This window comes from Stegostoma tigrinum, chromosome 3, assembly GCF_030684315.1.
Source record: "Stegostoma tigrinum isolate sSteTig4 chromosome 3, sSteTig4.hap1, whole genome shotgun sequence".
Classification (NCBI taxonomy): domain Eukaryota; kingdom Metazoa; phylum Chordata; class Chondrichthyes; order Orectolobiformes; family Stegostomatidae; genus Stegostoma; species Stegostoma tigrinum.
Genome location: NC_081356.1, coordinates 111190419 through 111216371, shown reverse-complemented (window position 1 = coordinate 111216371; position 25953 = coordinate 111190419). Strand labels below are relative to the sequence as shown.

Below are 25953 nucleotides of genomic sequence, written 5' to 3'. Positions count from 1 at the left end.
ACATGGGGAGGAAGGAGATTGGCACTAGGTAATGATGCTCATTTAATATGGTGGAGCAGACACGATTGGCCAAATGCACTGTAACACTTGTGCTTCTGCTGGCCTGCCCTGTACTAATCCCTCTTAACAGGAAGTTTTGCTGTGGAGGCTGCATTAAAATCAATGGATCCAAAGATTGTTTGTTCTGGGGAGGCACAATAAATGATGGGAACTGTCAGTTAGTCACTTGCTCATGCTCTGTCATTAGCTAATTGTTGCTCTGTTTTGTGATTTTGCAAGTATTTATGATCAAGCAATAATGTAACTTGAAAAGAAATTTTGATGACAACAGTTTAACACCATGCCATATAAAATTATTGTACAAAGGTATTGGCTTCATCTCGAATAGCTACTGCTATGCTTTGTAATTCATCAAGAAAATTAGTCAGTCAGTCAATGAGCTTGACTATAGCAAAATTTGTGAAAGATGTGTCTGTAAAAGATGTGTCATGTATTTAGTTGCTCTGTGAATATATCTTATCAAACTTGTACTCAGTAATAATGCAGTATTAGTGTCTATGCTACCAGAATTAATGGTGAATACACCACCATGTTTCGCATTCCATTCATGTGCATTTTCACCATATCTCTTACACTCTTACCTAACAAACTCCTCTCAATTGTAGTTTCCAAAATTTCAATAGAACCTCATCCATAGCCTTGCATTGGGGTTGTATGCTTTATTTTAGTTAATATATCATGAGCACTTACCGGGAGGGACAAGGTATACTTTACTCCAAGAACTCCAAAGACTAATTTTGTTGTTAAATATACAGCGCATCCGAAATTCGTAAGCAGCCAGTCGTTCCAATCCCTGTAGTGTTCCAGAAGATGGGAAATCAACCTTTTGAAACATAGATGTAATTAGTATTTGCATTCTTTCTGCAAAATGTATGATTATATCATCTATTCTAATCAAGTTTTTACATGGGTCCAATATGAGTGATTACTCGTTGCCAGACATAGGCATGGGTGTTTGCAATGATGGATGGCCTCACCATCATGCAAGAAATGGCAGAACAGGCTGAAAATTATAAATCCCACCTTAAGAGGGGTGGATCACACTTTATGCGTGTGTGTTTTGATGAGGTAGCAACCCATATCAATCAGCAGCTCTTTCCGTGCACATCGGATTTTCGTGACCCATGTGAGCGAAAGACAACACAGTATAGAGCTACTCGGGGCAGGATCACGAGAATACCCTTTCGAAAGGAGATAGCACTTTGGATATGATGTCTGCGGGAGAGGTCATCCGCCCTATGTGAGAGGTACATTGCCGTCTGGAAGAGGAAAAGTGTTCTTCGGATTTGTTAAAGGTAGACATGAACGTGCGTAAAGCATCATACAAATTATTACAGCTTGAGGTTATTGTAACTGTCAACAGATTTGTCAAAAGCAACACAATCAGAAGTGTTAAAAAGCCCATCAAAAACAACAACCCCTAGGAATGGGATATAACAATAAGTGCTCAGGGTAGAGGGGTGCTCTTGTTGGGCAGTCATCATCGGGCAGTTCTTGGGTGGTCCTGAGAGAGGCGTCTTTTTCAGGTGGAAGATGGACCAGAGAGGAGGAGGAAAACCCTGGGAAGAGAGTTTCCTAAACCTTGGCTAGAGAGCAGGATATTGACCTCACAATGTAAATGAAACTATTGTATTCTGTACCAACATCCTGCTTGTCCTCTGATATCAGTGCACCATCCCCAATTGTCACCGTAGTATACTTCTTCCAATTAACTCAAGTATCAAATCTAAAGTGCTGCTCTCCAATGAACTAACAGGAAATTGTACAAATTGTCAGCTGCCTATGTTAGGAAACTATGATCATGAGCCCCTTAAATCAACAAAGGACACTGTCACGGCCTATAATAAGTCTGACTATAGCAGAAGAGTCCAACCAGGTAGTGCCTTTTGATTTAGGGGTAAGGGATTAAAAAAAAACTTGCATTTTACCTGTTGTAGAGTTGGCAACCAATTTTGTCAATTGACAATAATACAGAGTTGTAATAATAAGGATAATAATAATAAGAAAATAATTCTGGATAAGGTGATGGAAATGTGAATAGGGACTGGACTTGGGCCACCAATGAAATTTCTCACTGATAATGGAGATAATTTGTAAATGCTGAATTTAGGGATACATGTGAGAATGTGAATATAACAATTATGATTGTGGCAGTAGAAAGCCCTTTTAGCAATGGGGGTATGTAAAAGAAGTGCGGTAACAGACAGAATGATTCAGAAAATTTTAACAAATCAGCCAAACTCTAAATTATTGCCTGCCCATGCGTGGCCTGTCATGTTAAGAATATATTACAGATGGTTGGTTTATATAGTCCAAATCAGTCAGTTCTTTTAACTCACTCATGGGAGACATTGCTGACTGGGCCAACATTTATTGCTCATTCCTAGATCCCCTTGAGGAAGTGGTGGTGAACTGCCTTGCTGAACCTTTGCATCCACATGTAGGTTGATTCACAAGGGCATAAGGAAAGGAATTCCAGGATTTAGGCCCACCGACACTGAATGAACGAGTCTTCATTTCCAAGTTAGAATGGTGAGTGGTTTGGAGGGAAGTTAGATGGTGGTGGTGTTTCCAAGTATCTGTTGCCCTTGTCCTGCAACATGGAAGGGGGTCTTGGAGTTGGAAGGTGCAATCTAAGTATCATTGGTGAATTCCTGCAGTGCATTTTGTTGATGGTACAGACTGTTGCCACTGAATATCAGTAATAGAGGAAGTGGACATTTGTAGATGTGCTGCCAATCAAGTGGGCTGCTTTTTCCTGGATGGTGTCAAACCTTCTGAATGCTGCTAGAACTGCATTCAGCCAGGCAAGTAGAGAGTATTCCCTCACACTCTTGGCTTGTGCCTTATAGAAGGTGGACAGGCTTTGGGAAGTTAGGAGGTAAATTACTCACTGCAGGATTCCTAGTCTTGACCCACTTTTGGAGCCACAGTAGGTATATCGCTAGCCCAGTTCAGTTTCTGGTCAATAGTAATCCCCAAGATAATGATAATGAGAAGTTCTGATAGTGATTGTTCATCTCGGGAGTACAGTATGAGCCCAGTTGCACAAATGGGAGCAGAAGTAGAAGAAGAACAATGGTATTAGGAGATTGAACAGTGAGGGGGACAGAGGGTGCTTCTGGAGCTAAAGGCATGACTCCAGGATGGTCTACTGCCTCACTGGGGCCAGGGCCAGGATACCACTGAATGGCTGCAGGGTATTCTGACAGTGGAGGGTGAGCAGTCAGAATCAGAGCTGTCACTTTGGGACCAACTACAGATGTATAAAGACGATAAGATCCTGCAGCAAGAAACTAAGGAGCTAGGTACCAGATTAAAAATTAAGAGCTCAACTGTTATAATCTCTGGTTTACTCCCAATGCCATATCCCAGTGAGTACAGAAATAGGCAGTTGGAACAGATAAGTGTGTGGCTGAAGTATTGGAACAGGAATGAGGGTTTTAGGATCCTGGATCACTGGGTTCATTTCTGGAGAAGGTGGGACCTATACAAGTCCGAAGGATTGCACTTGAACCAGAATGAGATCAATACCCTTGCAAGAGGCTTCGCTCGTATGATTTGTTTGGGGTTAGACAAATTTGACAGGGGAGATGGGATATGGTGTAAAGGTTTGGTTGGGGGTGATACACAAAAGTTTCAAAGAAGCAAGTCAGTCTGGAGGCAGTGCAAATGTAATCAAGTCAAGGCAAGGCAGATGGGGTGATGGTGTAGATTAACACATGAGGATGTGACATCATTGCTGTTTTAGAAACATTGAGGAAGGGACAGGACTGGCAGCTCAGTATTCTGGATATAGAGCCTTTATCTGAGATGGCAAAGGTGGGGTGTGTTGTAATATTGATTAAGGAGTCAATTACTACAGTAAAGAGGTGTTATTTTAGAGGGTTCCTGAGATGAGACCATATAGGTAGAACTGAAAAATAAAAGGGGGAAATCACTGTACGGGGAAGTGGGGCGGGGTGGGGGGGAGCGGGGGAAACGGCGTTGGACTATAAGTTCCCAAACAGGGAGATATAGAAAGCCCGATACATGGGCAAATTTCAAACAAATGTAAAAACAATAGATGCTATAGTGGGGAATTTCAACTTCTCCAATATTACCCTTGACAGACGAAGTGGAAAAGGCTTAGAGAAGGTAAAACCAGGAGAATTTAAGTCAGCACACAGAAGGTCCTACAAGACAGATTGGAGCTAGACATAAATTTAGGGAATTAAGTTGAGCAAGTGGTAAATGTGTCAGTGGGGGCAATATGTCGGTGATAGTGATGTTAAGTCAGTCATACTTAAGATAATGGATAAAGGACAAAACAGACTGGTTCTCAATGGAGGAAGGCCAATTTTAATAATATAAGATAGGATCTGGCTAAAGTGGACTGGGGCAGCTACTTGCAGAAAAATCCCAAATGGAGCAGCAGGAGACATTCAAAAGGACAAGAATTAGAGGGCAGGGCCAACATGTTCCTGTAAAGGTGAAGAGAGGGACTAAGTCATGCAGAGAACCCTGGATATCAAGGGATGTATACGACTGCATAAGAAAAAAAAGGATGAAGTTTATGGTAGATGCCAAAGTTTCAAAACAACAGACACCCTAGAGGAGAACAAGAAGTGCAGGTGGTTGCTTAATGAAGAATCCGAAGGGTGAAAAAGGAACATTAAGAAACATTGAAAGCTAACATAAAAGAAAATGCAAAGGTGAATTATCATTAAATTGGGTCGAGAGAATAATCACGGAAATAGTAGGAAACATCAGGGTCCCAAAAAGCTATCCCTTTGTGAAGTCAGAAGATATAGCTAAGGTTTAAATGAGTACTCTGCATCTGTATTCACAATAGAGGAAGACAATTTAGGTCTAGAAATCAGGGAATGGGACTGTGATATATTTGAAAAAAAATTGCATTGAGTGGGCGGTGGTATTCTTGGTTTCAGTAGGCTTGAAATTAAATATGTCACCAGGCCCAGATAGGATGGATCCAAGACCTCAGTGGGAGGCAAAGGAAGAGTTTGTAGGGGCTCTGATGCTGGTTTTCAAATCCTCTCTGGCGTCAGGAGGGGCGCCAGAGGACTGTAGCTAATATGATATCACTGTTCAAGAAGGATGTTAGGGATAAACCAGAAAACTATAGGCCAGTGTGGCTAACATTGTTGGATAGTCACATATCTTTGCAATGATTCACCAGGATGTTGCCTGCGCTGGAGTGAGGAATCTGACTGAGGTGTACAAAGTTATTCGGGGCATTGATTGGGTAGGTAGGGAGAAACATTTTCCCTTAAACAGGTCAATAACCAGGGGGTACTGTTTTAAAGTAAGAAGCAGGGGATTTACAGACAATTTGAGGATTTTTTTTCTACCCAGAGAGTTGGGGGTATCAGGAACCTACTGCCTAAAAGGATGGTAGAGACAGAGACCCTCAAGACATTTCAGAAATATCTAGATGAGCACTTGAAGTGCCACAGGAAAATGTGATTGTAATAGATGAATATTTGATGACTAGCATGGGTACAAAGGGGCTAAGGGTCTCTATCTGTGCTGTAAAACTCTACGCTGTTATGGGAACTGAGTTTAATGGAGTGTGGTAGACCAGCAAAGCTCTTGCTAAAAGTGTGTACTTGAATATCTTAGAATTGACCTATATGGATAGGCTATGATGCATATTTGAGTAGATGGGACTTGAACACCAGTCACTAGCCCAGAAGCAGGGACACTACCTCTGGGCCACAAGAATCCTTACACATTGGCTTGAGTGTGGAGGTGCTGGTGTTGGTCTGGGGAGGACAAAGTCAGAAGTCACATGACAACAGGTTACTGTCCAACACGTTTATTTGAAATCTCACAAGGGGGACTGTTCAGAAGGTTGATGTGGACTTCAAGGGCTGAATAGCCTGCTTACACATTGTAATGATTCTATGGTTTTTAAGTAAAGCAACTTGGCTGTGTTGCATACAAAAAATGTAAAATTTGAACAGAATCGAGTAAAATTTTGCTGTTCCATTGTTTACACTGGTCTGATGAGGCACACTCAATGTGAGTGGCTGCTACTTTTCCAAGTTGCTTAAGAGCATGATGATGTTTAAGCATTAATGGTTACACTGGACAAGAAAGAGGTACTGTTTAACTCTGCAATACATTTTATCCTAAGAATTTCCATAAACACAAGTTTTATATCCTGTGCAGAACATTACGAATTTGCATTCTCATAACTTAGAATGCAGCTGGTCTAGTGAAGTGTGAGCATTTGCACATTTTCTTTGAGCAATCCAGACTCCTAAAGAAAGTATTGGGATTAATGAAAGAAAAAAGTGAAATATTTATATTTAAATGATGCCTTTACAAAGCTCTGAAAAAGCTGAAGCACTTCATATGCAATGAATTAGTTTGTGGAGTACAGTTGCTCAATAAGTAGTAGCACATCAGTTGATATTGCAGTCCTGTGGTTCGGTAAACTGAACCAAATACATGCATGTTGAGGGGGAATCTTGACAAGTTTCAACTAAAGCAGCATTTTGAAGTATTTTACACAACAAAGCCCAATAACATGAAATAACAGACTTGGAATTAAGAGGGCATTTAATCAAGTTAAAGTGGAACTGAAACCCAGCCATAGTCATGTTGACCAATGGAGAAGTCTTGATGAGCATATGGTCTGCTCCTGCTCATCGTTTTTGCATGCTTATGTACAATAGAAACAGTCAATGCAGAGCACCAATCAGCATTGCTAACATAGTTGGAATGACAGATAAATCAGTGAAAGGTGTGATCTAAGCATACAATTATCTGGTTAGCTGCACTTTGAACTTTATGCTTAATACTGATCACAGGAGACACTCGAGCATTTCAAGTATGTTCCGACTATAAAATTCAGTATTTTGAGGAAAGCCTGGAGAAAACTACACTTTTTTAGGAAGCTTCTGACAGATAATCTGATGGATTATCTGAGACACAAAAACATAAAAGCGGTTGAAACTAAATGTGAGAAGGGTGAAGAAACTCAAATTTCAACTTTTAATGACTGTGACTGCTATCAGGGAGTTTTTTTCTACGCATTCAAAGAAAGATCAACATTTGACATTAGTTTCCAGAAGAGACAGTGCACATGAAAACCCTATGATCACGTAAGAAACTGAGACGTCACATGAGAAGGAGTGAATGAATGAGTTGGACCAAATTGTTTAGATAGCATTAATTATCTTCTGATGTTGTCATTCAAATTGTTCCAAAGTCAGGTGCATATGACTAGATTCTTAAATGGGGGAGGGGAGATTACCTTAGGACAGAAATTTAAATGATTCATTCTGAGATATATCTAAACTCAGTATATTTCCAATCATCTTTTATTCACGTATCGCTTTATAGTCGATATATAACTCCATATGCGTTTTCCAAGGGGATGAATGAACAGTCAGAAAAAATATATGATATGACAACCTGTTCTGAGGATAACCAACAGCAGAATAGAGAGAAACAGAAAAGAGTTTTAGGAAGTACAGCACTAACAAAGCCACTTACTGTAATTATTAAGAAAAGCAGCTAGATTTTCTGTGGTTTTGAACTCTTAGCTGTGCACAAGTTGTTGCTTATAGAGTAAGGTACTAAAGGAAGTTTCGTGCATGTGTGAAATGTGGCATCTCAGTCAGACGTAGCTGTTAGCCACTTAATTTCCCTTCTGTATCGCTTTTAATATGATCTGTATAGTGGGCCAGAACTACAGTCATGAGGGATCATTTTAAGATAGACCTGACTCCACAGTGGAAATGCAGCAAGAATTGAAAGAATTCAGTTTGTATCCTCCTCCCTCAGGTATCTGCGGCAATAATACACTAAGGTCTCCAAGGGACCCTGGGCGAAGGCAACTGTCATGTTTAAAGTCCTCCCTCCTATTTAATCTCTTCTGACAATTATTTTGCATGGTATGCTATTCTGCAGGGCTCACCCAGAAGTCTCAGCATTGAGCTCAGTGCCAGGTGTCACCAGCTCATTCTCTGGCCATTCTGTTACAGTCCTTTTCTCCATTGGGTCAGGTGGTATATCAAGTTTTCTTAAATTCACCTGTGCGATCTGGGTGTCGCTAAATAGGCCAACATTTATTGCCCTTCCCTAGTTGCCCTTGAGAAGGTGGCGGTGAGCTGCCTTCTTGAACCACTGCAGCCCATGTGCTGTGGGTTGACTGACAAGGCCATGAGGAAGTGAATTCCAGGATGTTGATGCAGTGACAGTGAGGGAATGGCAATATATTACCATGTGAGGATGGTGTGTGATTTGGAGGGGAACTTGCAGGTATTGTTCCCATGTAACTGTCATCCTTGTCCTTATAAATAGATGTGGGTTTTGGAAGGTGTTGTCTCAGGATCTTGGGTGAATTTCTGCAGGGCATCTTATAGATGGTACATACTGCTGTTCCTGAGAGTCAGTGAAGGAGGGAGTGAATGTTAGTGAATGTGGTACCAATAAAGGAGGCTGCTTTTTCTCTTTTCCATAAATGGCAGTGGATGCTAGATCATTGTTAATTTTAAATTTGAGATGGATATTTTTTGTTAGCAAAAGGTATCTAAGAAAATACACCAAAGTCCTATACGGAGTTAGGCCACAGATCAGCCATGATCTCATTGAATGCTGGAGCAGGTTGAAGGGGCTGAATGGCCTACTCCTGTTCATATGGTGTCAACCTTCTTGAATATTGTTAGAGGTGCACACATCCAGGCAAGTGAGGAGAATTCCACCACACTTCTGACTTCCCTTTTGTTGATGGTGGACAGGCTTTGGGGAGTCAAGAAGTGAGTTACTCGCTGCAATATTCCTAGCCTCTGACCACTGCGTTTATATGGTGAGACCAGTTCAGTTTCTGGTCAATGATAACCCTCAGGATGCTGATAGTGGGGTATTTGTTGATGGTAACACCATTGAATGTCAAGGAGTAGTGGTTAGCTAGCTTCTTATTGAGGATGATCATTGCTTGGCATTGTGTGTCAAAGCTTGGATGTTGTCTAGATCTTGCTGCGGTTGGACATAGACAGAATCGGTATCTGAAAAGTAGTGAATGGTGCTGAACATTGTGCAGTAACCAGGGAACACTCACACTTCTGATCTTATGACGAAGGGAAGGTCATTAATGAAGCAGCTGAAGATGGTTGGGCCAAGGGCAGTACCCTGAGGAGCTCCTGCCCTGTGCTGAATGGCACTTCCATGCTAAATCGTACAGATTTTAAACATACTGTGGAGCAGGTGACCTAGTGGCCCTATTGCTGGACTGTTAATCCAGAGACCTAGTTAACGTTCTAGTGACCCGGGTTTGAATCCTGCCATGGCAGATGGTGGAATTTGAAGTCAATAAATGTCTGGAATTAAGAGTCTAATGATTACCGTAAATCCATTGCTGATTGTTGAGAAAAAAACCCATCTGGTTCACCAATGGAAGGAAACTCCTGTCCTCACCTGGTCTGGTCTACATGTGACTCCAGATCCTCAACTCTGTGGCTGACCCTTAAATGCCCTCTGTGAAATTAGGGATGGGCAATAAATGCTGGCCTAGCCAGTGGCACCTTGATCCCATTAATGAATAAAGGAATAAAGGAACAGATCTAGCACATCAGAATTGGGTACACATGAGGAGCTGTGGACAATCAGTAATAGCAGATTTGAATTCAAAAGATGCGTCCAAAGTCCAAAGATATGCAGGTTGGGTGGAACAGCCTTATTAAATTGCCGTGTAGTGTTTGGGGATGTCCAGGTTAGGTGATTTAGCCACGGGGTAAAACACCATGTAGGGTGACAGGGATAGGGTGAAGGGATGGGTCTGAGTGGGATGGTCTTCAGAAGGGCAGTGCAGACATGATGGGCCAAATGCCTTTATCTGCACTGTAGGGATTCTATCTTAAATATTTTTAAGGTGGATATGGACAGAATCTCCGCAGGTTGGGCAGTATCTGTGGAGAGAGAAACAGAGTTAGCCTTTTGTTAATGAAATGACTCTTCTTCAGACCTGCGTTGAACTGAACTGGAGTTCTGAAGGAGAGTCATCCTGAAGTCGAAACATTAGCTGTTTCTCTCTCCACAGCTGCTGCCAGACTTGCTGAACTTCTTCAGCACTCTCTCTGCTTGTTTCAGGGGTCAAAGGGTGTCAGGTAAAGGCAGAAGAGTGAAGTTGAGGCTATGATTTTTTTTAAACTGGGGGAATAGACTCTAGGGCCTGTTCCAGTTCCAAATTAGTACATTCATATGTACAGAAAAGGTCTTTAAAGGGGCAGAGGACAGACAGAAAAAGGCAGGAGCTACAGTTTGAGTCTGAGTACATGGGACCATGATTTTAAAAGGTAGTAGTGGCCTAAATAATTTTTCCCTTCATATCTGTATCCATTACCACAACTTCTGTATCACTCAAACCAGGTGCACAGAGACCTTCCGTTCTTCAGTCCCTTTTCCTGTCTGTGCAGCTATCCCTGGCAACTTCTTCAGGGGAAGAGTGGTGTTTGTGGTGGAAGTGGTTGGGGTAGGGAGTGATGGAACTCAATTTCTCACCAGTGTTTACATGTAATTCACAGAGAAGGGCTGCTTTATGTTCATTTGGTAATCTCCTGTACCACACAATGAATTTAATTATTAATGTTGCTGCAGCTCAAATTATGTGATATAATAGCAACATGCTTCTGCTTTTATATGGTATCACATAAACAAGCAAATCATGTGTTCAAGCTTGAAAAGAATTGCAGTTTAATTGTAGTCCACCAATATGAGTCTACTTACTTCGTATGATGCTACAGTTATTCAGATCACAGGATTGTTTTGTTGCTGCTATCAAAGCACTTGCTAAAAACGGAAGAACAAATGCTGAATGATAGGATATTGCCAGGCCATTCCTGCATGCTGTTTGCATATATCAGAGTTACAAATACTTTTAAAGCTGTGACACATGTCAACGCTGGGAAGGGGGTCAATAAACAAATTCAAGTTTTTACTTTTGTGGTTCACAATGTCATCTCAACACCAAAATGTGACATTTCCATTCTGGTCCATGCTTTTACCTGTACATATTCAGAGCTGATCATTTGATGTACTTAAAAAGGTACAAATTATAGATTTAAAATATAATTTCTTTTAAAAAGATGAACCTACTGCTCACTCTTAGCTAATGAAGAAAATCTGAATCTTTAATTTCATCCCCACATACTTCTATCTTTAACATCCATGTTAACCATTGGCCTGGCATAATTGTCATGTTTCATTGCAGCTTAAAGGCATTTCTACTGTTTTAATCACGGAGTCTGGTGAGGAAGCAATTTGCATTTGGTGGAAACATTACTTCCAGTTTAGTGGTGTCAGCAGAATCTGAAAGGTCCTGTCTGTACAATTTATTCAATCACTGATCGAAAAGAAACCCTTTCCGGAATTAGCTTTCTGAGCTTCAATACTAGTGCGGTGTGCTTTTGTTTAGTCGGGGACAGTGTATTGCTGTGGCAACAATAGACTTACATAGAGCATTACAGCACAGTACAGGCCCTTCAGCCCTCGATGTTGTGCTGACCTGTCATACCGATCTCAAGCCCATCTAACCTACACTATTCCATGTATGTCCATATGCTTGTCCAATGACGACTTAAAAGTACCTAAAGTTGGCGAACCTACTACCGTTGCAGAAAAAGCGTTCCATTCCCTTACTACTCTCTGAGTAAAGAAACTACCTCTGACATCTGTCCTATATCTTTCACCCCTCAATTTAAAGCTATGCCCCCTCGTGCTCGCCGTCACCATCCTAGGAAATTTATTGTTACATGTATGTTATAGCTGGATCTATGCCAGAGGCTCTAACATTCTTCCCATCACAAGGCCTACCATAAATTTCCTGCTCTTACTACTTGCCATTGGTGTGTGCTAGAAAGATTTGTTGATAGTTAACCTGTTTAGCTGGGTTTGAATACACCTTCTTTAGCCATCTAGTTCTGAAATGGGGCTTGTGACTGGAACTTTCAGTCCAGAGGCAGGATACTTCACTGTGCAACAATACTGGGGTAGAAGCTTCAATTCAGAATATGCAATTGAAGTATGCAATTTGTTACACTTCTTACAACTGAATTTTCCAAATATTGTCTCAATATTCCATATCTCTTGAAGTGCATTTTACTGGTAATAATTAAATGAGACCCAAACAAAGTCAAATGTAGCTTGAATCACAGGCCAGCAGACAAAGCCTATGCTGTGAGAGATAATGGGAACGCAGATGCTGGAGAATCCAAGATAATAAAATGTGGAGCTGGATGAACACAGCAGGCCAAGCAGCATCTCAGGTGCTGTGCCCATTTTGGACACAGTTTTGCTTCAGTATTTGTTTTAACAACCTTAAACAAACACTGCTGAAAAGAATTAAGTTGACTAAATAATGAGTCAGCATGCTTCAAATGTAAAATGAAACAAAGAACAGCATTAGCTGGATCTGAAACACAGAACAGAAATTGCTGGAGAAGCTCAGCAGGTCTGGCAGCATCTGTGAAGAGAAAACCAAGTTTAAGTTTCTGGTCGCATTCTGAAGAAAGGTCACAGAATTTGAAACATTACCTTTCTCTCTTCATAGGTATTCAATTTCTCCAGCCATATGTCTATTGTTTGCTTTCAAAGTAGTTCATTTGAATGTTTCAACTTGATAAACCTCAAAATAATGCAACTTACCCCAACATTAGTAATGATCGACACAAGCATCAATATCATCCGAAAAAAAAGTCGGTAATTTTAAAGTGTAAATTAAAGTGTAAAGTGTACAAGTAAGTTGGTGATTATGATTGTCTGCCTGTTCCATGCCTTACCTGATTTGCAACTCGACTGACTTCAGTTTGAAATCATGAGGGTGGGGCCAGTTTATTGGCCCTCTTTTGCAATCTGTGGCTAAAATTGCTGCCTATACATTAATGTTTGGTGGGACTATTGATCTTTCCCTGTTTGTTTGCTTGACATAGTGGGTAGCATGCTGACGTATTGGTGGAAATCTTGTTTTAAATTCTGTGCCTGCCAGAGTGAGCTCATAATCCAAATTGAGCGATGGCATTCTCAGTTCGCTGGCTTCAATTTTCATGTGAAAGAGACCCCAGCTGCCTGTTCAGCTGAATAAGTGTCTTTTAAAATGCCCAATAACACCAAATGCAGAAGAGTAGGGAGTTCTCTAGTCAACATTTCCTCCCCAAGCATGTTGCCCAAATATAGATTGAGATTTTCACCTTAACAGTGTTTGCAGACTCTTTCAAACTTCCAGTGTTCTATTTATATGGAAAATGCTATGAGAGAGTTCCAAGACTATTAAAGTGTAATATGAACACAGGTATTGAACCATGTAATATGCTTTTTCAACTCTTTTGTGTGTAACTGCAGTTTTCCAGTGTTCCTAGCTTTATTATCTATATTACTTATTGCAAGACATTTGATTTTTGAGTAAATATTAACTTGTGGTTCCAAAGATTTACTTACTGAAAGCCAGTTGGAAGTTCCAGCCTTCCTGTAATCTAACACATACTGCAGTTTCTCTGAAGTACTCCACATCAGATTTAACTGTCCAGCTGCTTTCCTGTACTTTATGTCAGAAGGTGTTGCAGGTTTTTCTGAAACAATCAAAATACAACAATTGAAATTGAAGTGCAGTGATGTAATTTTTGTTGTGCATTTATCCTTCCCAAATGTGGCCTCCTAACAGTAAAAATACTGTACTGTCCTCAATGACAAGAAAAACCATCGGCTTTACTGATAATCTTAATGATTTGGCTCAATTTTACGTTCACAACTTTCATTCTACAAGATCAGCAGTTAGTGCAATACATAATTAACTACCATTCAGATCCTCGCTCAATAAAAAATGAAAGAACTGTGGATGCTGTAAATCAGGAACAAAAACAGAAGTTGCTGGAAAAGCTCAGCAGATCTGGCAGCATTTTTGAAGAAAAAACTCAGAGTTAAGGTGATCCTTCCTCAGAACTAGTTCCAGTTCGGAGCAAGAGTCACAGGACCTGAAACGTTGACTTTGAATTTTTCTTCACTGATGCTGCCAGCCCTGCTGAGCTTTTCCAGCAACTGCTGTTTTTGTTCCAGATATTTGCTCATCTGTTCTACTGAAACAACTGTCATATTGTTAACAAAAAAATTGCTGGATATCACAGCAGGTTAGGTCTGAAGAAGAGTCATCTGGACTCAAAATGTTAGCTTGCTTTCGCTTCATGGATGCTGCCTGACCCATAGTGATTTCCAGCATCTGCGGTAATTTGCTCCTGTAATACTGTCATGTTTTCAAGAATGTGATTACACTGTTTATTTTTGCAATGAAATTAATATTTGAATAATATTTACTGGGCAGTTAAAAGAGGCTTGTTGCTTAGTGTTAGAAAAAATGTCACAATTGCATGGGGGAGAGATAAAATTGAAGGTTGAATGTAAAACATTTCATATTTTGTGCAATTATAGAGTCTTTCCACAGCTATTATTGTAATAAGGATGCAAAACTGTTTAGTCTTATTCATCATAAAGCCCCCAAGGTAAACCAAATATGACAGGATCAAGGTAAATTAAAGCATTGGGATGACAGAAAACAGTTACTCGGAACAGGAATAATCAGCAATGTTATGTGATGGAGATTAATAGACAATGGGAGCAGCAGTAAGAGATAGTTGTAGATGCCACATTAAGGCACTCAGGCTAATGGTATACAGAGGTGAACACTATATAAAGCATATTGCTAGATAGATAGAATTCCTTTTTAATTCATTCAGAGGTTATGGGCATCATTAGCAATGCAGGGGTTTATTCCCCATTCCTAGTTGCCTTTCAGCTGTTGTGTGTTGGTTTCTTTTGGTAACACTAAATTGTGAAGAAGAAAAAAGATTTTAAAAAAACATTTATGTGGGTATTTCAAGCCTGCCCAGCCTTTATGGGGAAGACCTGTAGCTTGGAGGAGAATTTGCAGATGATGGTACTCACATACACTTGCCGACTTGGTCATGCTAAATATGGAAGGTCGTGCATTTCAATGTCCTGCTGAATGTTAGCATAATTACACATTTCTAACGAGAAAGCGGGCTTCCAAGATCAAGAGAGGAAAAAAACGAACAGAGACGGTCTGGAGTGAATCTGCGAAACCAAATGTCCAGGGGAAAAGAAGGACTAGAAAGTGGGGTGAAAGGGAAGGATAAAGTTTCAAGAAGTGTAATGGCCAATGGGAATCAAAGCAGCAGCTTAACATCTGTAGGGGTGGATTCAACTGCATGGTAAAATATGAACAAAAAAGAAAGGGGAACTCGAGATGTTATTAAAGTCTCCAGCACATAAAATAGGACAGAGGCTTGGAAAGAGTTGGGAATCAAATTTGAAACACACTGAATAAATGAATGACAATGAGAAGTGGGACGGTCAATACAGAACTGAAGGTGTTGTATCTGAATGCAGGCAGTAAATGAAATAAGGTAAATGAGCCTCTGGCATAAATCGAAGTTGGCAGGTACGAAGTGGTGGGCATCACGGAGGTGTGGCTGCAAGGGCATTAGGATTGGCAGCTAAATATCCCAAGGACATATATCCTATCAAAAAGTCAGGCAGGTGGCCAGAGGGGTGGGATTTCCTTGTTAGTAAGAAATGAAATTAAATCAATAGCAAGAAATGAAGTAGGGTCAGATCTTGTAGAATCTGTGTGGGTAGAGTTGAGGAACTGCTAAGGTGAAAAATACCATACAGGGAGTTATATACAGGCTACCAAACTGTAATCAGGATTTGGAGCACAAGATACACCAAGAGATAGAAATGGCATGTAAGAAAGGCAAGCTCACAATGATCATGGGTGATTTCAATATGCCAGTTGGACTGGGAACATCAGGTTGGTAGTGGATCACAAGGAAAGGAATTTCGGGAATGTCTACAAGTTGGCCTTTTGGAGCAGCTTGTGGTGGAGCCCATAAGGGAATAGGCAATACAGGATTGAGTGTTGTGTAATGAGGTGGACATGATAAGGGAGCTTAATGTGAAGGAACACTTAAGAGACAGTGAATGATTGAACTTACTCTGCAATTTGAGAGGGAGATGGTAGAATCAGATGAAAAAGTATTACCATTGAATAAAGGCATGAGGGAGGAGCTGGGCAGAATTGACTGGAAGAGGATCTTAGCAGGAAAGACATTGGAACAGCAATGGCAGGAGTTTCTGGGAGTAATTCAGGTGACACAGCAAAAATTCATCTCTAGGAAAAGGAAGCATACCAAAGGGAGGACAAGGCAACCATGGCTGACAGGGGATGTCAGGGATAGCATAAAAGCAAAAGAGAAAGCATACAATATGGTGAAGGGCAGTTGGAAACCAAAAGATTGGGAAGCCTACAGGGATCAACAAAGGAAACGTAAGAATAAATTAAAAGGGAGAAGATTAAGTATGAGGGTAGGCTCACCAGTAATTTTAAAGAAAAGCAAGAGTTTCAGATATATAAAGGGCAAAAGAGAAGCAAAAGTTGACATTGAGCTACTGGAAAATGATACTGGAGAAGTAGTAATGGAGAGCAAAGAAATGGCTAAGGAATTGAATAAGTGTTTTGCATCAGTCTTCATGGTGGAAGGCATGAGTAAAATCCGAAAAATTCAAGAGAATTGGAGAGCAGAGGTGAGTATGGTGGCCATCGCAAAGGAGAAGGCTAGGAAAACTGAAAGGTCTAATGGTGAGGTTGTTGACTGTCTTGCTGAGCTGGCTAGTTGTAGTTCAGACATTTTGTTACCATGCTACGTAACATCATCAGTGCGGCCTCCGATGAAGTGATGTTGTTCTACTCCTTTTAGTATTTATATGACCTGGTCTGTTGACGTGCTTTGTGTCATTTTGGTTCTTTTTTGCAAGGGTTTGTATAGGGGGTCTAATTCCACATGTCTATGATTGCATTATTGGTGGAGAGCCAGGCCTCTAGGAATTCCCATACATGTCTGTGGTTGGCTTGCGCTAGGATCGTCACGTCATCCCAGTCAAATTGATGGCCTTCGTTGCTCAAGTGCACTCAACAGACCAACTTAACAACAATACTAAGCAGAGTAGAACATCATCACTTCATCAGAGGCCGCATTGATGATGTCACCTAACATGGTGACGAAACATCTGAATTATAACCAGCCGGCTTGGTGAGCAAGTCAACAGCCTCTCCCACAACCCAAGCTACAATTCTTCACAAGACCCTTAAAGATCTAAAGGTCGATAAATCAACTGGACTAGATGAGCTACACTCAAGATTTCTGAAAGAGATAGGTGAAGAGATAATGGAGGCATACTGGTGATCTTTCAGGAATCACTGGAGTCATGGAGGGACCCAGAGGATTGGAAAATCACTAATATAACCTCCATGCTTAAGAAGGGAGTAAGGCAGAAGTTGGGAAATTATAAGCTGATTAGCCTGACCTCGGTTGTTGGTAAGATTTTGGAGTTCATTGTGAAGGATGAGATTTCTGAATACTTGGAAGTGTATGGTAAATTAGGGCAAAGTCAGCATGGTTTCATCAAGGGGAGGTCATGCCTGACAAATCTGCCAGAATTCTTTGAGGAGGTAACCAGCGGGTTAGACCAAGGACAGCCATTTATTTGGATGTCCAAAAGGCCTTTGACAAGGTGCCACACAGGAAGCTGCCGAGTAAGATAAGAGCCCATGGTGCTAGAGGCAAGGTACTAGCATGGATAGAAGATTGGCTGTCTGGCAGAAAGCAGAGAATGGGGATAAAAGGGTCTTTCTCAGGATGGCAGCTGGCGATGAGTGGTGTTCCACAATGGTCAGTTTTGGGACCACAACTTTTTATTTTATACATTAATGATCCAGGTAAAGGAACTAATGGCATTCTGGCTAAGTTTGCAGATGATACAAAGATAGGTAGAGGGACAGGTAGTATTGAGGAGCAGGGAGGCTGTAAAAGGATTTAGATAGGTTAGCAGGGTAGCAAAGAAGTGGCAGATGGAATTCAACTCAGGAAAGTGTGAAGTCATTCACTTAGGCAGGAAGAATAGTGCCATAGACTATTTTCTAAATGGGGAGAACATTCAGAAATCTGAAGTGCAAAGGGACTTAGGGGTCCTTGTCCAGATTGCTCAAGGTAAACTTGCAGGTTGAGTCGGAGTTAGGAAGGCAAATACAATGTTGGCATTTATCTCAAGAGGACTAGAATATAAAAGCAGAGATGTACTTCTGAGGCTTTTTAAAGCTCTGGTCAGATCACACTTAGAGTACTCTGAGCAACTTTGGGCTCCATACCTCACGTAGGATGTTCTGGCCCTGGACCAGGTTCAGAGTAATTCCAGGAACGAAAGGATTAACATATGAGGAACGTTTCGGGACTCTAGGTCTACACTCACTGGAGTTTAGAAGGTTGAAGCTGGATTTAATTGAAACTTACAGAATACCAAACAGGCTGGACATAACAGATGTTGGGAAGATATTTCCATTAGCAGGAGAGATTAGAACCCGAGGGCAGAGCCTTCGAGTAAAGGAGACACCCTTTACAACAGACATGAGAAGTTTCTTCAGCTAGAGAGTGGCGAATCTGTGGAATTCATTGCCACAGGGGGCTATGGATGTTAGGTAATTGAGTATACTTAAGACAAAGATAGATTGGTTCTTGATTGGTTGGGGGATCAAATGTTATGGGGAGAAAGTGGGAGACTGGGGTTGAAAACCTGGTCAGCCATGCTTGAGTAGCAGAGTAGACTCAATGGGCCAAATGGCCTAATTCCTGTTCCTATGTCTTATGGTTTATCACATTTCTTTTGAGTAGTTATGGAGTACAAAACCTCTTCAGAGGAAGTTAAATATTACAGGACACGGAAAAGAGAACATAAACTGTCTTGTGTCAGATGGCATATGCTTATGTGCTTGAGAACGGACACTCAATGGGGACAAAGAAGCAGATACAGCTTGCCTTTGTAAGAGGGAAATGACCAATATTGAATTCAAGGTACAACAGATCTTAAAACATCGCAAGTTTGTGACAGCGGAAAGTCACACTGGACACATGTGCCATATGAAAGTATCACTGGGCAGCACATTAGCTCAGTGGTTAGTACTGCCACCTCACAGCACTAGGGACCTGGTTTCAATTCTACCCTCAGGTAACTGTCTATGTGAAATTTGCACATCACTGTGTGGGCTTCTTCTGGGTGTTCCAGTTTCTTCCCACATTCCAAAGATGTACATGTTAGATGGACTGGCCATGGCAAACTGCCCACACTGTCCAGGGATGTGCAGGTGAGATGGATTAGTCGTGGGAAATGTAGGGTTACTGGCCTAGATCTGGGTGGGGTGCTCTTTGAAGGGTTGATGTGGACTGGATGGGCCAAATGGCCTACTTCCACACTGCGGAGATTGTATGATAAGTAAAAAGAGTACAACCATGTTTAAGGCCAAAGCTAAAGATAGAGCTGTCTTTTGTCAAAATCTGAAAGGGCAAGAATCTATTGTCAGATGATTGTGAAATGGCAAAAAGGAACACAACAATGTGAGCACCAGCGTCCCATAACAATTTAATTACTCTGTGACACTGTCATGTAAAGACCTTGACCTTAAATCAGCCATTAATGTGAACTGCTGTATAGAAGGTGGGCACATGCCAATGGGGACTTTTGCCAGTTAAAGAACTGGTTATTGCTGGCTTCATGAATTGGTACATGAGGTGCAATGTTTCTTAAAATAAACTGTACTGCCGGAGTAATTGTAACTTCCCAACTGATCATAAATTGGCATTAGATTTGCAATTTTGCACAAATGGTGTAAATTGTCAACTTCCAGTATCAGTGTGCAGGCCCTTGAAAAATTAAACTTGTTCCAAGTGTTTTAGTTGAGGACTCAAAAAGACTTCTCACCAGTTTATTGGAAGAAATGCTCTGAGTCTTTCTCATCAGTTTATTGGAAGAAATGCTCTCAGTCTTAAGTAAAGACCATTATGGTGATCCTACACTGAATTATTGAAAATAGCTTGTATTATTAGCTTTACCACAGAAAGAACTGTGTTAAAAATGTGACATGACACCTCAGCAAAAAATAAGGTTCTTGAGTACTACTTCGAAAAGCTTTGAGACTTGAACAATATGATTTTTTTTTATCCAATTACTATTTTTTCCCTTGCACTTTGATAAGCATTTATTTAGAAACAGGAATTGAAATCTTATGACTGGGTTCTTTTAAGAAAACAGTTCAAGAAACTGAAACATGAATGAGATGCTTACCAGAAGTTCAAGTTTATTACCTGAATCTTTAGGTATCAGTGTGATGGACTTTGTTCTCTGGCACGTTTTACTTCTCTGTTCCACTGTTTCGACCCATATTGTTGTATTTTCCGAAATGTAAAGTAATTTTCGCTGAATTGTGTATGAAGTGCCAGTGATGTTGGTACGGCTTATTAATTTGTGGGTAGGAGATAGTCTACTTCTGAAAAACAACTCAGGGTTATTGTAAATTTCAGTAACTTAACTTGTGATCTCATGCAATCATTGTACAAACATACAAATTCAAAGCAGAAAGAGGCGATTTGACTCCTCGAGCCTGTTCTACCGTTTAATAAAATCATGGCTGATTTGTGTTTGGAAATCCACATTCCTACCTATAGCATAATAACCTTTGATTCCCTGCCTAACAAGAATCTAACTGTAAGACAATCTGACTGAGAGTTTCAATGTTTCTCAATTCTAGGAGAAAAATAAACCTCTCATCTCTGTTCTAAAAGGGAAACCCTTAACTTTTAAGCAGATCCCCCAGTTCTGGGCTTGCCTACAAAACATCATCTCCACATCCACCTCGTCAAGACCATTCAAGGACATATACATCTCAATCAAGTTGCCCCTCACCTTTCTAAACTCCAGTGGAAACAAGACTAGCCTGCCCAACCTTGCATCTCATTTTAGGTGCCAGTCGAGTAAACCATCTCTTAACAGACTGTATGTAAGATATTTATGTTCTTCCTTAAAGATGGAAAGCAAAATTATACACCAAACAACAATTTCACCAATGCCCTGTTAAATTAAGGATACTTTCCTCACTTTCATGTTCAATTCCTCTCATAGTAAAGAAAAGCATTCTATTAGCCTTCTATGTTATTGCATATTAGCCTTTTGTGTAACAAAAACAAAATCTTTTGTGACTCAGGCAAAATATGACAACATGTGAATCCAACTCCACCTGGGTACTCTGTCATCATTCTCTGTTTAATTAAGATTCAACCTTTTTGTTCTTTCTGCCAAAGTGAAGAGCTTCACATTTTTCCACATTATACTCAATCTGAGAGATATTGTGCCCACTCATTTAACCTAAACCTTCTCTTCTCAACAATCATGTTTATTGTCCTTCTTATCAGTTACAGTGCTCTGCTTTTAATTTAGCTTTCAACATTGCGCAGAGTTCAGAACCTAGGTTAAGAAAGCATTAGACAAAAAATGAACATGAGGCTTTATTCAGGGAAGCAGGAAAGGTGTGATATTTTTCGACAAGCAATAAATGAAAGTGATGTGGGCAGTGAAATTCCAAATTCTGCCATTTGCCACGAGAGATGTTGCAAAGTGACATACCTGTACGACTTCTCAACCCAACAGTGATCTTATCCAAAGTGGCAGCAAACCCACAGAGCACATTTCCTGGTAGCAACTGACTGCTTAACACCAAGACATCCAGAAGATTTGTTGCAAGAGAGTGCATTTATCAGTTGAATTCATGCAAAAGTAGACCTTCTGCATTTAAACTAGTTTACACTTAAATTATGAACATCTTTTGAAACCTCAATATTTTGCAAGCACAGTATTCTATAAAAGATGTGCTGAGAATTCTCAAATAATTCTCAAAGTTCAGAGATCCAAAACTGACAGTAAAAATTTAATTGTATGTTGTTCCCAAGATGTAAGAGGAAGGGGGATTAGGATTGAGCAAGTGCTTGGAAGAACTGAAACAGTTAAGGCCATAGGGGATGCAGATGTTGGGAACCTTTTAGCCCAGAAATGGTGTGTCTTGAGTGAATGATCAAAAATGAGAAATTATTTCTCCGCTTTGTGGTCAATACTTTGTGAAAACCTTCACATGGGTCTACCAAAAATAAACAAGTGGACTGTGTGAACTCACAGTATTTCTCAGTATTGCCCTCCACGGAAACAAAACAAATCTGCTGTTAAGTGACTGAGGAACCAGTGGTAGATCTTACAATATTTAGCAAAGCACACAGCAACTGACCCACCATGAATGGTACCAGTTTCCACCCAGATTATATTCATTTGTGTGTACAGCTTTCACACCATGCAAAGCATCCCAGTGTGCATAATTGTGCCAGGAATCTCTTAAACATGACACAAAGGTTTCTTGAAACTTAACTCAGCGGATATGCTGAGGAGGGATTTATAAGTCTGGGAAACTACAGGGAAAATTAGCGTGCTTTCTCTACATGGATGCTGCCTGAATCACTGATCTCCAGCATTTTTTTTTGGCCTGAATCTCCTGCAAATCTACCTAATTGGCCATTATCCTGAAAGGTTGACTTGAAACCTTAACTTTGGGCTCAATTTACCAGCTTAAGGTAAAGTTTTGTTTTAGTGGGATTCATGGTTTCCATTCCACCATGGTTCATGGCAACTTTAGCTATGCAATCCTTGGCTCTTTATCTCATTAATTACGCCACTGGTCTTAATGCCTGTAGCATGGAATTGCCTAGCTGGCAAGGCAGAACTGCCCACCCCAGCTGGGACTTGGCAACATTCATGGTGCAGATGCCGTAGTTAAACCCAGACCACATATCATTTCAGAAGTTGCAATCCAGTTACTGCCCTAACAGTTGTGCACCATGATCCCCATCAAGGTGATTCCCAAGAAAGGGAAGTTAGCCCCTCGGTTCACTGACAGGAACCTGGAGGTGCCGGTGGACAGAAGGGGAGGGCAGTGCTGCATCCTCCTGGTGGGAAAAAGAGGCCATTCCACCAGGCTCAGCCAGCCTGGATGGAGATAACAACATGGGTCAGTGCAGTCCAGGATAAATCACAATGCACAGTGTGGGGCAGGAAGGAATTGCATCTCCTATTATCCCTAACACATTACTCTTAACCTTCAGAAGCTTTTATCTTTCTTACACAATTTTCCTCTCCTGTCTTGTGCAGGTGTAGAGGTATCAAGCAAACCTCTGCCCCTAAGAGACCGGCAGGTTCCCCTCCACCTCTCAGCAATTGCTGCTCCATCTTCAGAAGCAGCACTGGCAGAGCAGTCACCTGCATCCTCCACCAGCTCAAAGACTACCAACTCTTTCTGCATTAGACTCAGGAGCACAACGCTGCCACATCTCTGCAGCTGGTTGAGAAAGCAATGTCCAGGTCTGCCAGAGACCCAGCACCTGATCAGCCCCAGCTCTCAACCATTCATGACTGTCTGCAGACAGGCTCAGGAACAGCCTGTAGGTTTGATAGATGGAGCCAACAAATTGGATCAAAAGATGGGAGTGTCCACCAATGCTCTCAACACAACTATCACTCGTTGACCTGGATTTCTGACACATGGAGAGTGTGCACAGGAAGGATTGGGTCTTGTAGAGAGATCAAATTGTGTTGAGAGCAGCCAATAGATGAATATAGGGGGCTATCATAATCGTAAGCTCTCTTGAGATGTTACTCAGGACAAATTTGTTTTCTTCTTGGGAGGCAGGTTGTATATACAGTCCTGCAGAATATGAGTGACTAGTTTGCACTCTCCATTAGCCTCTGGATGGTCGGGTCTGGTAATGTCTTAGATCTCTAAAGTGAAGGGCAGGAGGTTGATGAGGTCTTGATTGCACTGTATAGGAGGGTAGTTGAGGCAGGAAGGCTCACAATCTTTAAAAAGTACTTGGATTGAGCACTTGAAATGTTGTATCATTCAAGGTTCTAGGCCTGGTGCAGCAAAGTGGGATGAGTGTATTTTTGGTGGTACAGACTCAATGGGTCAATTGTCTCCATGGAGTGCAAGTGACCACTGCAGACAGCCAGGTCTAGCACATTCAGTGTCTGAATGTTATGCACACAGACCTGCACTCCATCACTGTAGCCATTGATGCTCAGCATCCATGACAAGGTCAGAGGGGTATAAGGGACCTCGAAATCACTCTGAGAGGCCTACCCCTCACACAGGCAGGGAGATGGCAGCAGGCACCCAGTAAGAGGAGGAATGACAGCAAAGAACCATAGACATTTTCTTGTTAGGATGCTCCAGAATTGTTTCGTGCCTGAACAGTTCCTTGCCTGTTGTGCGAAAACTACAAATGTCCAAGCTGAAGAGGTTGAGATTGCACTTGGGCAGGAGATTCTCACCAGATTCCCATGTTCCCACATGCTGAAACTCCAAGGGATGACCACCCAAGTTGTAATAACATGTTGACTAGTTCAGTCAGCTGGAATGCTGGCTTGCAATGCTGAGTGGCACCAATAGTCAGGGCTCAATTCCTGCACAAGCTGAGGAAACCATGATGGTTCCACTTTCTCAACCTCCCCCCTTGCCTGAGGTGCAGTGAACCTCAGGCCAAACCAACCAGTCTGTCTCTAATCAGGCTATGGCACTTTTACTTGCACTCTTAAAATGTCTGCTCCACTTCTTCATTGCTTTCAGAGCTGGTTTTGTGGCATCCAGTGAGAGGCAAATGCAGCCTTCTTCGGATACCTCAAGGATGAAAGAATTTATAATGGCCAAGTATTGCTTATCTCTTACAAGAACCCACTACTTAACTGCTGGTAGGATCAGGGGCTATGGATCTCTGAACTATAATGCTGTTGATTGCAGCCAACGTGTAGGACTTCAATATGGACAAGGTTGAGGCTAAAAGTCATATGCCAGGGCCAAATACAACATTCCACACTTTCACTCACAATGAAGGTGAGAGTATGGAATCAGTGATGATTCCATACAGCTCTGAAGTTCATTGTAAGAATCAGCTTTTCACAGGAAGGCACCACCATTCAAGTCTAGGAGGTGTACAATGGACAGTTCACATGTCCAATCTCCCTCAGTGCAATGGTCTGATGAAAGAAATTGCTGAAAGTACTGCCTCGCTCAGGTTTAACATTATCCTATAGGATGCTCAAACATTTAACAAACTCCAATCTGTTGTACTCTAACTGGTGATAGAAGGATCAAAAAAACTGCTTGAACTGCTGGACTCTCACCATCAAAGGAAGTGATAAGAAGAGATGTGGTCTGGAGAAAATAACAACAGCGACATTCTGGATACATATGTAGGTCAAGGATTGGGGGTTGCAGAACAAGTACTCAGTTGCTTCTTGTAATGAGCTAATGGTATAAAAACGCAGGGCAGCAGTAAACTCAATAGTCCATAGGAAGACAGGGCCACAGTCCTTCTGAGGACAGTGTTTGCTCGAGCAGATGGCACAGTTCAGTGTTGCTGGGCTGGGATCTGCGACTGCACTATGTGGCCAAGAGCTAGACAGTGAGACCTACAGTTGCAGGAGTCACACCATTTTCCTCTTCTTCCCTGGGGCAGCTTCAGCTGCTCCCTCTGCCCCCGGAGACTGTGTGGCAGTCACTGTTGCTGATGGTGTTGTAAATTCTCCATTCTTCAATGTTGTCTTAGCGTTCAAAGGGAAAACACAAGGACTCCAGCCACAGCAATATTCATGTGAGATATGTGGCTTGCTGATTGGTGAGGAATGTCAGAATGAGGATACCATTTTACAAATTGTATTCCTCAGCTCTCACATCAATCATGATGAAGAAACATTGTTATGCCCTGACACAGTAGTGTGAAGGCTTGGTTAGAAGGTCAAACTCATTCCTAAGTAAGATGTAGTAAGATATGCAATCCTTACCTAAATGTACATTTTACAGACAAACTGTTCATGCTATATTTGGGAGAGGTATTCTGGCAGTAAACCATCGTGGTAACACTCACACCTTTGAAAAAAGGCACCCTTCAACTTTAC

General features: G+C 41.3%; 1 protein-coding gene across 1 annotated transcript in view; it reads right to left on the bottom strand.

Annotated features, from left to right (window-relative positions):
* The window catches only part of LOC125451259 (interleukin-31 receptor subunit alpha-like), a 95595-nt gene that overhangs the window by 35664 nt on the left and 33978 nt on the right, over positions 1-25953 (bottom strand). The window contains exons 4-6 of the mRNA XM_048528197.2: positions 20271-20452; positions 13504-13634; positions 751-883 (exon numbers count right to left, since the gene is read on the bottom strand). Coding sequence (XP_048384154.2) covers positions 751-883; positions 13504-13634; positions 20271-20452 — 446 coding nt within the window. The remainder of the gene's footprint in view (positions 1-750; positions 884-13503; positions 13635-20270; positions 20453-25953) is intronic.